Source organism: Canis aureus, chromosome 36, assembly GCF_053574225.1.
Source record: "Canis aureus isolate CA01 chromosome 36, VMU_Caureus_v.1.0, whole genome shotgun sequence".
In the NCBI taxonomy this organism is placed as follows: Eukaryota; Metazoa; Chordata; class Mammalia; order Carnivora; family Canidae; genus Canis; species Canis aureus.
Genome location: NC_135646.1, coordinates 14,371,436 through 14,384,397, shown reverse-complemented (window position 1 = coordinate 14,384,397; position 12,962 = coordinate 14,371,436). Strand labels below are relative to the sequence as shown.

Genomic DNA, 12,962 nt, shown 5'->3' with positions numbered 1-12,962 from the left:
GAATATAATATTAAGTGTTGATACACATATCATCAAGGATTCTCAAACTTGTCAAAAAGCCCCCAGGGAGATTTCATCCTCAGTCTCATCCATTTGAGGATGCTGCTTGTCCTGTGGAATTGGGAAGAGACATGGGGAGAAGAGATAAAGAACTGACTCTGCTGATCAATTTCTTGGGGACGAAAGGCAGTATAGAAGAAGACAGCCTTCTCTTATACCTTCCCTACTTATCCTACTGTGGGGTAAAGACGTAATTAGATCGTAACACTCCACAGCTCAGACCTCAGATAAGTTCTCATAATTTAGCAGTATTGCTGAATTCACCACTGAACATCTGGTTCAACTAGAAGTTTATAGGCCAGCTGTTTACATAATTAAAATGTACGGTTTTTGTACCTCACATACTGTGGACACATGTTTTACTTTGTAATGCTAGACAGCTTGAAAGTCTTTTGGTTGGTTGGTTTGCTTTAAGAGGGGGAAGGATTAGAGAATTTTTGTAAGCATTTCCCACCTCTTTCCGTTTATTCAATCACATTTTTCAGTGATTGTATAGTGAGCATCCTTTTTGCAAAACTTTTAATACAATCTACTTTTTGTCTAAATCCATGTTCATTCTTTTTGAAAAAGATTTTACGTAAATTATTTATCGTGTTTTAATAATTTTACAGTTCACTTTTGTAAAAGCTGTGCTTAAAAAAAAGGCCTTTGTTCTAATATCAAGAAAGAAACACTATAAAAAATTGTCTGAATATATTGTCTACACTGGCCTATATTCGTTCAGATATGTGAGAGCTGAGCTTTTCTCTTTAAAGTTCAGCACCCACACTATCATATGTTCTTCTGCTGGCATTCAGAGTTCTGTTGAATGCAGCTTTTAGTTTGTGATTTTACAGGGAAAGGCATTCCCCTGCCCCTTTTTTAATGTCTCCAGTGAAATGAAAGGACTGTAAAAATCCCTTTTGTTTTTCAAAAGCCATATTTATAATTATTGGCTTGAGAGTTCTAGTTACTTTAATGTAAATTTGCTTTTCATTGTTCTGCCTCTGATTTTGGCTGTTGTGAATATTGATGATCTAACTTACACTTAATTTTTTTGTATATTTACACATGTCCTTGCTTTTTTACACCAGCAGTTTGAATTGGCCAAGTTAAAAAAACTTAAAAAGATAAATTGGCACTTTCTCAGTCTATTAAGTACATGGCATTAAACATAACAGTGAGGTACAATTTCTTATTTTATATTTAGAATCCTTATTTAATCGTCGAGTTGAGGAGAAATCCAAAGAGCTGCCTTTCACACCTTTGGGCTGGCATCATAACAACCTGGAGCTGCTGAGGGAGGAGAATGGAGAGAAACAAGCCATGGAGAGGTTGCTGTAAGGCAGTGAGCTTTTTGATGTTAATTTTCCATTTTTATAATTTTCAATGACGTGATGGGCGTATGTGTAGTTCTTCCTCCTAAGATCAAAAATACTAAGATTACTTAGGAAATAAAGCCTGTTCTGATGAAATTTCTTATAAAACAAGAGTCCTAAACTGCATTTGTCTGTGCCAATTGTAATTTATGTGTTAGAATTTCATTGAATTAAAGGGGTTATCTTAATTGAAGATACAGATTTCATTCATGTGCAAAATCATTAAGGTACAGATAAAGTAAGATTGGCTCAAGAAAATATCATCTTTGCGCATAATTCATAAGCTTGTTTTTTTGTAGGCTGTGTAATGCATCTTCAGAATTACCATCTCTGACAGTAGAAGGTTAACTATGCAAACTTCTTTCTTGTGACATTTTTGTAGTTCAGCTAATCATAACCACATGATGGCACTGCTCCAACAGTTGCTCCATAATGAGTCATTGTCACCGTCTTGGAGGGACATCATTGTATCACTGGTCTGCCAGGTGGTTCAGACAGTCCGACCTGATGTCAAGAACCGGGATGACGACATGGATATCCGTCAGTTTGTCCATATTAAAAAAGTGAGCTCTGCTAGTGCTTTTCTAACGCTTAGAACTGATGGGGTGGGCCTGCTAGTAATTTGTCTTTTAGTGGTAATCTAAAACGGGTTCTAAGTAGGGAGGGGGAAGTTTTTCTCTCTACTCTTTATTAGCAGTGCACTTAGGGGTCATAGAAGCCACCTATAGGAAGTGAGAAGTGAATGGAAGGGGTGAGTTGGGCATGGAGCTGGGAAACCAAACAAATCTGGTTTCTTCCTTTTTTGCTTCCTTTTTCTTTCTTTCTTTTTTTTTTTCTTTTTTTTTTCTTTTTTTTTCTTTTTTTTAAAGATTTTATTTATTTATTCATAGAGATGCAGAGAGAGAGAGAGGGAGAGAGAGAGAGAGGCAGAGACACAGGCAGAGGGAGAAGTAGGCTCCATGCAGAGAGCCTGATGTGGGACTCGATCCAGGGTCTCTAGATCACGCCCTGGGCTGCAGGCGGCGCTAAACCACTGCGCCACCAGGGCTGCCCTGCTTCCTTTTTCTTGACACATCATCTGTGAGAAGACCTCTTCCCACAGATTACTGTCACTGTTCTGAGGAAAAACAGTGGGTAACTGCCTTATTTAGATAGTAGTGGAGTCTTATATGTATTTTTTGCCTATGATGTTGATTTCGTAATGGTTTTAGTTGCCAGTTCGGTCATATGGGTATTTTAGAGTACCAGATGAGATAATAGAGAGCAGGAGGTGGGAAAATAGACAGTCATGCTAGATGTCATTAATAATTTGTTGAAAGGAAGAATTATATTCTGGAACTTTCTCTTCTGATTTAATTATATAATTAAAGTTAAAAATGGAAATAAATAATAGCATCCATCTGACTGGATTCTAATAATATGTCATTGAGTTTTGTTTTCTTGTTTCATTAGATTCCAGGTGGAAAGAAGTTTGATTCTGTGGTTGTCAATGGATTTGTTTGTACCAAAAATATTGCACATAAAAAGGTAATGTGATCTGTTCAACAGTGAAGTTCAGCAAACAATGACACTGTACCAAACCAACAAGTTGGGGTGCCCTACTCACAGGAGAGAAGGAGAATAGAAAGCAAGGAGTGATTAGCAGTGTCTGCTATGGTGTGAAATTTTGGAGGTTCAGGAAAGGTCTCCTAGAGCTGATTATGTTTAGGATTTGGACAATGAGAATTCATGAGACAGAAGAAGGAAGGGAGGATGGGTCAGGCTTCCAGAGCAACAGAATGATAGGATACTGGTATCATTTCTCCCTTGACCCTCCAACATCTTAGGGAGACACAGTTTCTCTAATAGACTAGAGTCCTTTCAGAGGGCTAGCATTTTAAAACATTGTTCTTTCTTCTAAGGCTGAGCTGCAGCACAATCACTGGTGTTCTGTTATCCTTCTCACCTTCTATCTTTGTCTTCAGGCCTGAGGCCTCTTTTTAGCACTAGCATGAAGGAATGATGTGAGATAAACTGGTGGATTAAGGAATCTCTGAGATCCTAAGGTGCAAGATGAGAAGGGGGATGAGGCTGGAGGAAGCAGCCAGAGGCTTTGTATCCCATTAAGAGTCGTGAACTTCATTCTGAAGGTCACTGATTCTCAAAGTGCATGGTATATCAGGGTCGCCTGTGGACCTCGTTAAATATGTAGATCCTAAGCCCAACCCCTAGAAATTCTCATTCAGTCTGAGGGATTGGGAATGTGGGGCTAAGGGAAAGGTGGGGCTGCTTTTCTTTTCTTTTTGTATATGTTTTTATTGGAGTTTGATTTGCCAACATATAGCATAATACCCAGTGTTCATCCCGTCAAGTGGGGCTGGTTTTAAAGTAGGCACTGCAGGTGTTTCCAGAGCCATTGGTTTGGTCCTCACAATTTGAAAAGCCATCGATGTAGCAGTGCTTCAAACCTGCTGTGTTTCTCAATCACTGCGGAAACTCACCTCAAAGAGAGATACCCTGACCCCCCAGTTCTGGAGATACTGATCTGGTCACAGCGAGAGCTCAGATGGATTTCTAGTCTGGGCAACTTGATGGGTGAACTGCAGTCCTCTTTTCATTCTTCTCTAAACAGAGACTAATTCATTTTTTGTAAGGCATGAAGCCATTCAAAAATAGTGACCATAGATAAATAAAACTGCTTGGATTTGATCCATTGTCAGTATTTCTGCATAGAGTCATATTAAAATAGGCACATTACCCATCAAAGTAGTAATTTAAGCCAAGTTAAATGATACCTGTTGAACTAAGATAAATTTGTTGAGCTTATCTCCAGAATTGAAATTTGTATATAGGAGTGGTAGAAACATATGCATGAATGACTGTCTTGTTCCACTGACCATATTTAGAGAGAATCTTTAAGTTGTAGTTGCTTAAGAAAAAAAGAAAAAAAAAAAAAGCCCTGAATGTAGTTCCTCAACTGATGAGTGTACTGTTTGAAGACCATTTATCAGTTTGGAGTATATAAGCATGGTCACTCCAAAACCTCCTTTGCAGGGCCTGGGCTGTCATGCTGGTGGCTGGTTGTGTGGTTACGGTGTATTGTTTGAGTCTGTGTTTCTGGATACACTTTAAGGTTTTCTTTTTTGACTTCTTGTTACCCAGTTTGGCTAGCCAATTTGTAACTGCATGGAATCTACTCAAGAGGTGTTTTAATTCTTTTCTCCTTCCTACTTCTTCAATTTTAGAAAGGTTAAATTATGCTTTCAAAGTTGCTGATCTCTGTGAGTTTGTGAAATATCTTGTCTTTATGCCCCTGTCCTCCATACCCAGAGCTGGATATCTATTCTTGCAATATTGAGAAAAAAACTTCTAAGAGTGTAGAGGATTAGGTTAAAATAGAATCAGTGAAACAAAGCCAATTTTTGAGGAAGTCTGCATTGCTCTGAGCAGTTTGTTTTGAAAAAGTATGTAAGAGAATACCTTAAAAGACCTAAATGAGAGTATTTCAATACGAATATAAGGGGATAATTTAGGAAGAATTATGAAAAGTATGAATTTAAAGATATTAAAGAAAGTCTATAAAGTATAGACTTTAAAAGCTTTTAACAAATTTCATGTTTTGTAGATGAATTCTTGTATTAAAAATCCCAAAATTCTTCTGTTGAAGTGTTCCATTGAGTATCTCTACAGAGAAGAAACTAAATTTACTTGCATTGATCCTATTGTGCTTCAGGTAAGGACTTCTTTCTGAAACAATGATATGGAGGTATCTTTGTGTACCATAGTGTTTGCACACTCTTAAAACTCACTCTAGCTGATTAAGTTTGGCAGGCAGAGAAACTTGATCACTTTTGTTTCATTTAAAAAATTTATCATAAAAGACGTTTTTTATGTATTGCTTTGGAAGCTTGCCAAAACCTCCGTCATTCCTTTTAGAGTTTCAAAGTTGTTCAAGGGAACATAAGACTTTTGGGGAATATATGGAAGAAAAAGTGAAAAATCTGAATTCTGGCCTCTCTGTCCGCTTGGGTTATTGATTTACTTTAAGGATTTTTCTAACTTATCAGATTCCCAGTGGCAATACGTAGTTTCTAATATAGTTTGTCCTACTAAAACACATGTTTCTGGAATACCAGTTACTTTATACATGGTTGGTAAAAGGGGATAGCATCAGATGGAAATTGTGTTGATTTCTGTGGTTTTTCCTAACCAAGGCGACCCAGAATAGCTTCATAGGATTATAACCCTCAGCTGGAAAGAAGAATTGGCCTCACCTCAGCTGCTACACAGGCAGGAACCTTTTTGGCTCTGTTTTAAGAAATTAAAAGTGCTGTCCTGCTCGAAGGACCCTCTCCCCCAGACAGACGTACCCTCAGCCCTGCCTGGATGGCTCTTAATGGCTCCACTCCTCAGAGCTCCGTTTCTAGTTGTACTGTTGCAGTTGCTGTTGTACATTTTAAAGTTCCCTTGACGCAGCCTCCAGCTGTGCTGAGCTACCTGTCTGGGCTGTTCCAAGTTCTTTCTTGAAGTATTGATTATTATTTTTGTTAGTGTACTAGATATGAAGTTGTATCAGTTTAAAAAGTTTTTTGCCCCAATTCCTTTTCTCCCATAAAGACAATTAATTTTCATTTGCATTTGTTCAAAATGGGAGGTTTTCAGGAATGCGTTTATCATATTATAGTAGAAATACTTATATTCAGTTCCAGAAATATTTAGGAAAAGCATTACTTGAAAATTCATAGGTGATAGGCACATTTTCCCCTAGAGCATTAGGAGCAGTCACTTTTGTACTGAAATCATTGACAGCAACAGAAGAAAGAAACTTAATTGTGGTTTATGGAAGGAACTCTGCTCTGTTCCTTAATGAACACTGCTGCTTCCTCTTTGGAATTCAGTTGTGTATAAGTAAAAATCGAGTTTTAACTGGATCATGCTGTCCCTACTATCTCTGATTTACTGTGACTTCTCATTGTTGAACTGAAATAGGGAAAAATGCAATTATTGTTCTTAGAATCACAGATTCTTTGATGCTGGGAGTTTTCTTCATTTCACCGAAGGTGTCAGTAGAAGACTTTTAATAAAATTAGATCACAAGTACATTGGTTGTAAGGCTTATCCTGATTGCATTTGTTAAAATGTGTAAAATTGCTGGTTTTGGATGAACTGGGTAACTGAAATCCATGGTTATACTTAAATGTATCCATTCTATTTTAACTCCATTCTTGCGATTAGGTTAGCTGACTAAAGTCTGTCTGTGTTATAGGAGTATGCTCTGGGCAAACATGTATTTAAGAAATATAATTTAATTCACATAACCTAAAATGTCTTGTTTGTGCTTTAAACCATATTTTATTTTACCTTTAACACCTATAGAAGAAAAAAAAAACACCTATAGAAGATTTTAGTTTGAATTGATAGAATCAGCTGATTTGAGTTTTCTCTCTCTCTCTCTCTCTCTTTTTTTTTTCTGTCCACTCAGTGTGGAATAACCAAGGAAGGAGCAGAAATTTGGGTAGATACAGGCATCCCCCAGCGAGATTGCAGGTTTGGTTCCAGACCACTGCAGTAAAGCCCCTATTGCAATAAAGCAATTGTATTAAGTGTTGTGTTTTAGATCTTTAACTATAGCTCTTCTGGGTAGAATATGATCTGCTGGGAGATTGGAATAAGAAAGAAGCTAAAATAGCATCTTTCAAGAGTTCTTTATTCAGATACCCAAAGAAGAGCTACCCCGGTTAATTTTGGAATGTAATGGGGGAATCTATAATTAAAAAAATAGAAATTGCTTTCATTTGGGGAGTTATGAGGTGAGGTTTTTTTATTTTTATTTTTTTTAACCTCTGAGAGCTGATTGGATTTTGGCTTTCATATTATAAATTATTAAGAACTGAAAATCCTTCAAAATTAGACAGAAAATGGAGTTTCTCTTGAAACTCTCTTTCACTTACTGGCAATTCAGAATTATGAATAATACTCTTAGTTGTGTTTGAAGTAACTCGCTTATGGACTTGTGGATGAAGAGAATTTAGGCTTAGATTAATATTATTAATCAGACTATCCTGATATTTTAATATCTCTAGATCTTGAATTGTACCAGGTATAATAGTTTTGATGTTTTTTTTTTTTCCTCAGGAAAGGGAATTCTTGAAGAATTATGTTCAGCGAATAGTTGATGTTCGACCCACATTGGTTTTAGTTGAAAAAACAGTATCTCGGATTGCCCAAGACATGTTACTAGAACATGGCATTACTTTGGTCATTAATGTAAAATCAGTGAGTGTCATTATTTTTTCATTTTTATATAATATTTTAAAAATCTCAGTTTTTAAAATTTATATGCATGCATGGTTGATATTCAGGGATCTTAATCTATTTGCTATTCCATATTTGAAAGTAGGACAATAAGGCATGACAGCCATTTCATTATTTTAAGAGTTTAGAACCTCAGGCTGAGAGAAAGTGTAATTAATTATATAGTACTCATAGTTGCTGACAAGATCAAAGGTGTAATAGACATTAGTTAATACGTAGTCTTTGTTGAGCTCTCATTTTATTTGGGGAATTGTACAAGTAGAAAACATTCTCTCGGGCAGCCTGGGTGGCTCAGCGGTTTAGCACTGCCTTCGGCCCGGGGCGGGATCCTGGAAACCCGGGATCGAGTCCTGCGTCAGGCTCCCTGCATGGAGCCTGCTTCTTCTGCCTGTGTCTCGGCCTTTCTCTCTCTCTCTCTCTCTCATGAGTAAATAAATACAATCTTAAAAAAAAAATGTTGTCTTTTTTGGAAAATTACTCTCTTCAGGATAGAGGCCAGTTCTAGGAAATTTTCCCCCTTCCCTTCAGTATCCTATGCCAATGCATGATGCTTAAATACCTTTTGATAAGGTCACTAATATGAGTAGTCTAATTTATTTATTTATTTACTTATTTATTTATTTTAAAAAGATTTTACTTATTTATTCGTGAGATATATATATATATATATATATAGAGAGAGAGAGAGAGAGAGAGAGAGAGAGAGAGAGGCAGAGGCACAGGCAGACGTAGAAGCAGGCTCCACGCAGGAAGCCTGATGTGGGACTCAATCCCCAGACCCCAGGACCATGCCCTGGGCCAAAGGCAGGCGCCAAACTGCTGAGCCACCCAGAGATCCCCAGTAGTCTAATTTAGAATAAAAAAAAAATTGTCCTATAGTTAAAATTAAGGAAATTATACAATTTAATTATATAATTAAAATTAAGGAAATGAATTGTGAGGTTTATTTCTAAAATTTTCATATTTTCCAGGTAAAATTTACTGAGAATTTTATTCTCTAATTTTGTAATGTAATATGTTTCTGTGTTCTAGCAAGTTTTAGAACGAATCAGTCGGATGACCCAAGGTGATTTAGTGATGTCGATGGACCAGCTGCTTACAAAACCCCACCTGGGCACCTGTCACAAATTTTACATGCAGATGTTTCAGTTACCTAGTGGTGAGTGATCTTTAGCATAGATTCACCAGAGATTAAGGACAAGAGGAAATGAGTAAAACTCATCAGTACTACAGTGTTTACTTTCTCCCACTAATATCTAATATCCATTAATAATATCTGGTTATAATGCTAAATATTTGTGAGCAGTGGTTAGATGAGGATTGGCAGCTGTGATCTTGCTTAAAGGGTTTCTTGTGGAGATTAAGATGATGAATTAACTCTGTCCGGATTTAGGGCTTGCCAGCTCGGTGTTCTTAAACTTTGTATTTGTTTATTTGTAGAGCAAACCAAAACACTGATGTTTTTTGAAGGCTGTCCACAGCACCTGGGCTGCACAATCAAGCTCAGAGGAGGCTCTGATTATGAGCTGGCTCGAGTTAAGGAGATCCTAATATTTATGATCTGTGTAGCTTATCATTCGCAACTGGAAATCTCCTTCCTTATGGATGAATTTGCAATGCCTCCTACGTTAGCACAAAACCCTTCCTTCCATTCTCTGATCGAGGGACGAGAGGATGGAGGGACAGCTCAAGAGCCATTTAGCGGAAGCCCCCTCCCCCAGGAGCCTGACTTCCCTCCAGAGCTTCTGCCCTCCGATGATAGCGGTTTGCCGGAATCAAGGATCGTGTTTGAGAAGGGTGACCAGGAAAATAAAAGCGTCCCACAGGATGTTGCCTCTTTGAAGCATCAGGAGTATGCCACAGCAGCTTGCCCGGCAGCAGGCATCCCCTGTGCCCTCTTTCCATCCGTCCCAGAATCGTTGCTGCCGCTCCATGTGGACGACCAACAGGATGCCACGGGCACTGCGCAGCCAGAGCCTTCACAGCACACAGATGAGCTACAGGACCCCAAAAGCCAGATGAGAGCCTTTAGAGACCCTTTGCAGGATGACACTGGATTGTATATTACTGAGGAGGTTACCTCTTCTGAAGATAAACGAAAGACTTATTCTTTGGCCTTCAAACAGGAATTGAAAGATGTGATCCTCTGTATCTCCCCAGTAATCACATTCCGGGAGCCCTTCCTTCTAACTGAAAAGGGGATGAGATGCTCTACCCGAGATTATTTCGCGGAGCAGGTTTACTGGTCTCCTCTTCTCAATAAAGAGTTCAAGGAAATGGAGAGCAGACGGAAGAAGCAGCTGCTTAGAGATCTCTCGGGGCTTCAGGGCATGAATGGAAGTGTTCAGGCCAAGTCTATTCAAGTCTTGCCCTCCCACGAGCTAGTGAGCACTAGAATTGCTGAGCATCTAGGGGATAGCCAGAGCTTGGGGAGAATGCTGGCTGATTATCGGGCCAGAGGAGGAAGAATTCAGCAAAAAAATGCAGACCCTTTTGCTCATTCAAAGGAAGCACCTGCTATGGCAAGCAGCAGACCAGGAAGCAAAATTGAGGGTGATGAAGAGAAAGGGTTGATTCCAAGTGATGCAGTGTGGTCAACAAAGGTGAGGCACTTTGGGTGCACTTTTAGGATGTGTTATAAGACTGCTGTGGCAGATTTAAAAAAAAAAAAACAAATATGATAGATTGCAGATTTATTAACTATTTCTTCCTATGCCTTTTTTTTTTTTTTTACCTTAAGTCTGTTGGCTTATGTATTGCTTTAAGTATGAAGTAGGAATATAAAGTAATGAAACTGCGTTTTGAACTTCTCACACTGAGTTCACAGTAAAGTAGGAAGAGCTTTGCTGTAGGGGGAAGGGTGGAGCTGAGTAAAATCTGTGGAAGGCCGACTTGGGTGTGGGTGTGGGTGTGGGTGTGATGTGGCCTTGATCCTGTTCATGCTTGTGAGAGGGAACGAGACGGAAGCTTCCTGCAAAAAATGGATGTGTTTTTAGAAAATATCAGACTTATTTATTTAGCATAAACACTTCACGTTATTTATGATAGTGCCCTTATTCTTTTTAAACAGAGATTGAGGGGAAATTAGATTTGCCCCTAGACACATTATTGATAGTGGTTGTAAGAAAACTAATGAAAAAAAAAACCTGTCTGTAAATGAGGATATGAAATTGTTTAATAGAACAAATAAAAAGATGCTTAATTCACTGAAAGTTGAGGAAGTGCTAAATAATAACAGGACCTTACTTTCTTTGTGGTACACTAGTGTTTGTGAGATTGGCAAAAAAAGGAAAGTGATAAGAGCCATGGTTAATGTGGTGTGAAAAAATGCTTATGTTAAATTGTATGTAAATTTGCGTTTATATACATTTGTGTAAATTTATATAAGGTGATAGGGAGATCTGTTTTAGTTTCCATGTATATATATATACATATATATATATATATATATGTATATATATATACACCATTGTCCAGGATTCCGATCTTTTATAACCTATTCTGCAGAAATAAGTAAGCATTTTATCTAAAGCTTACATTTTGTAGGAATATATGTAAAAGGTTATTTGCTGAGGCCTTGGTTCTAGTTGTTTGCAGAATGAATTGGATCTCATTGAACAACCTAGATAGAGCCCATGATTTATTTTTGAGTGTTAAAAAGCAAGTCGTTTTGTATGTAGCATCCTCTCATTTTTATAAAACAAAATCACCTTTGTATTCGTATGTGGGTGTGTTTGTGTGTAAATGCGTGTAAACTAGCAAAAAGACTGCATGGTTTTTAACTTTAGAGTCAAAAGTTATCGTTTTGGGAGGTGGAGTGAAATCAAAGGAGGAGATGCTTTATGTACTTCATGAAATTTTTCATGTATCTCTGTACTGTTTGATTTTCAATAGAGAGCAAATGTTGGCTATATAATGATCAAGAACAGTATAAAGTACAAGCAAATAAATACCTGAGAATTTAAATTTTTAAGATTGCTGTTATATCCAGCCATCCATTCAGACTGTTTCATATGGATCTAGTTAGTTAACTATTTACTTCCAAGATAATTTAATGGAGTTCTGTAAGTAATGAAGAGTATTTAGGAAAGCAAGCTATTTAGACTTCTGTTTGCAATTTTAAGTTAACTTAAACTTTTTGGTTTGTTTGTTTCAAAAATGAAATGCTCCATTTCCTCATTTATTTATTCAGTTTCTGGCAGTTTTCAGTCTGCATCGGAACCCTTTCATTGATGACTGGAGGTGTCACAAATCAAGGGGAATGCATGCATGGGGAGGCACCTGGGTGGCGTCTGCCTTCAGCTCAGGTTACAACTCCAGGGCCCTGGGATCGAGTCCCAGTCTGGCTTCCTGCTCAGTGGGGAGACAGACTGCTTCTCTCTCTGTCCCCGCCTCCCCCACTTGTTTGCATGCATTCTCTTTCTCTCTCTCTCTCTCTCTCTCTGTCTCTCAAATGGATAAATAAAATCTTAAAGAAAAAAAAAAGGGAACATGCATTGAGGTTGGAGTATGGTACTACTTTTGGGTGCTTATTTGTTCCTCCTCTTTTAGGTGGACTGTCTGAACCCTGTGAACCACCAGAGACTGTGCGTGCTCTTCAGCAGCTCTTCTGCGCAGTCCAGCAATGCCCCCAGTGCCTGTGTCAGCCCTTGGTAGGATTCTTTTCCTCTTGTATTATTACTGTATTTAAGACCTTAATTCTAACAACTTTAAGAAAATTCAGCTGTTAGGATCTGTTTTCAGGTACATGGCATGCTGCCGGGCATGTATGAATTGCTAGGACTTTTAAATTTGTGAATTAAATACAAAATTTGTATTTGTTCATGGTAAGAAGTAAGTGAGAAGTACCTTGAGTAAGAGCGAAAAGGATGTGAGAGATGGAAGAGAAATTTGTATTTATAAAGGTGAGAAATAGTTTGCTTTTTTGAAAAAAAAAAAAGATTTTTTTATTTTTAAGTAATCTCAATACCCAATATGGGGCTAGAACTTACAACTCTTGGAGAGCAGGAGTCAAATGCTCTACTGACTGAGCCAGCCAGGTGCCCCCATAAAAGCTAGTTTTAAGCATTTTGATGATAATGTACAATTTAGGCAGATTTTCTGTAAGGCATCATTCTCATAAAAGCAATCAGCCTTTGGCTTTATTAATGGGTTTTATCCTAAAACTTAATTCTTTTTTTTTTTTTTTTTTAATTCTTTTTTTTTATTGGAGTTCAATTTGCCACTATATAGCATAACACCCAGTCCGTA

At 37.8% G+C, this 12,962-nt stretch overlaps 1 protein-coding gene across 4 annotated transcripts in view; it reads left to right on the top strand.

Moving 5' to 3' along the window:
- The window catches only part of PIKFYVE (phosphoinositide kinase, FYVE-type zinc finger containing), an 83,423-nt gene that overhangs the window by 39,637 nt on the left and 30,824 nt on the right, over positions 1–12,962 (top strand). For all 4 annotated transcript variants that reach the window (XM_077885360.1, XM_077885361.1, XM_077885362.1 and 1 more), the window contains 8 exons: positions 1,250–1,379; positions 1,801–1,981; positions 2,871–2,945; positions 5,023–5,130; positions 7,533–7,673; positions 8,745–8,871; positions 9,153–10,315; positions 12,264–12,364. In XM_077885360.1, coding sequence (XP_077741486.1) covers positions 1,250–1,379; positions 1,801–1,981; positions 2,871–2,945; positions 5,023–5,130; positions 7,533–7,673; positions 8,745–8,871; positions 9,153–10,315; positions 12,264–12,364 — 2,026 coding nt within the window. The remainder of the gene's footprint in view (positions 1–1,249; positions 1,380–1,800; positions 1,982–2,870; positions 2,946–5,022; positions 5,131–7,532; positions 7,674–8,744; positions 8,872–9,152; positions 10,316–12,263; positions 12,365–12,962) is intronic.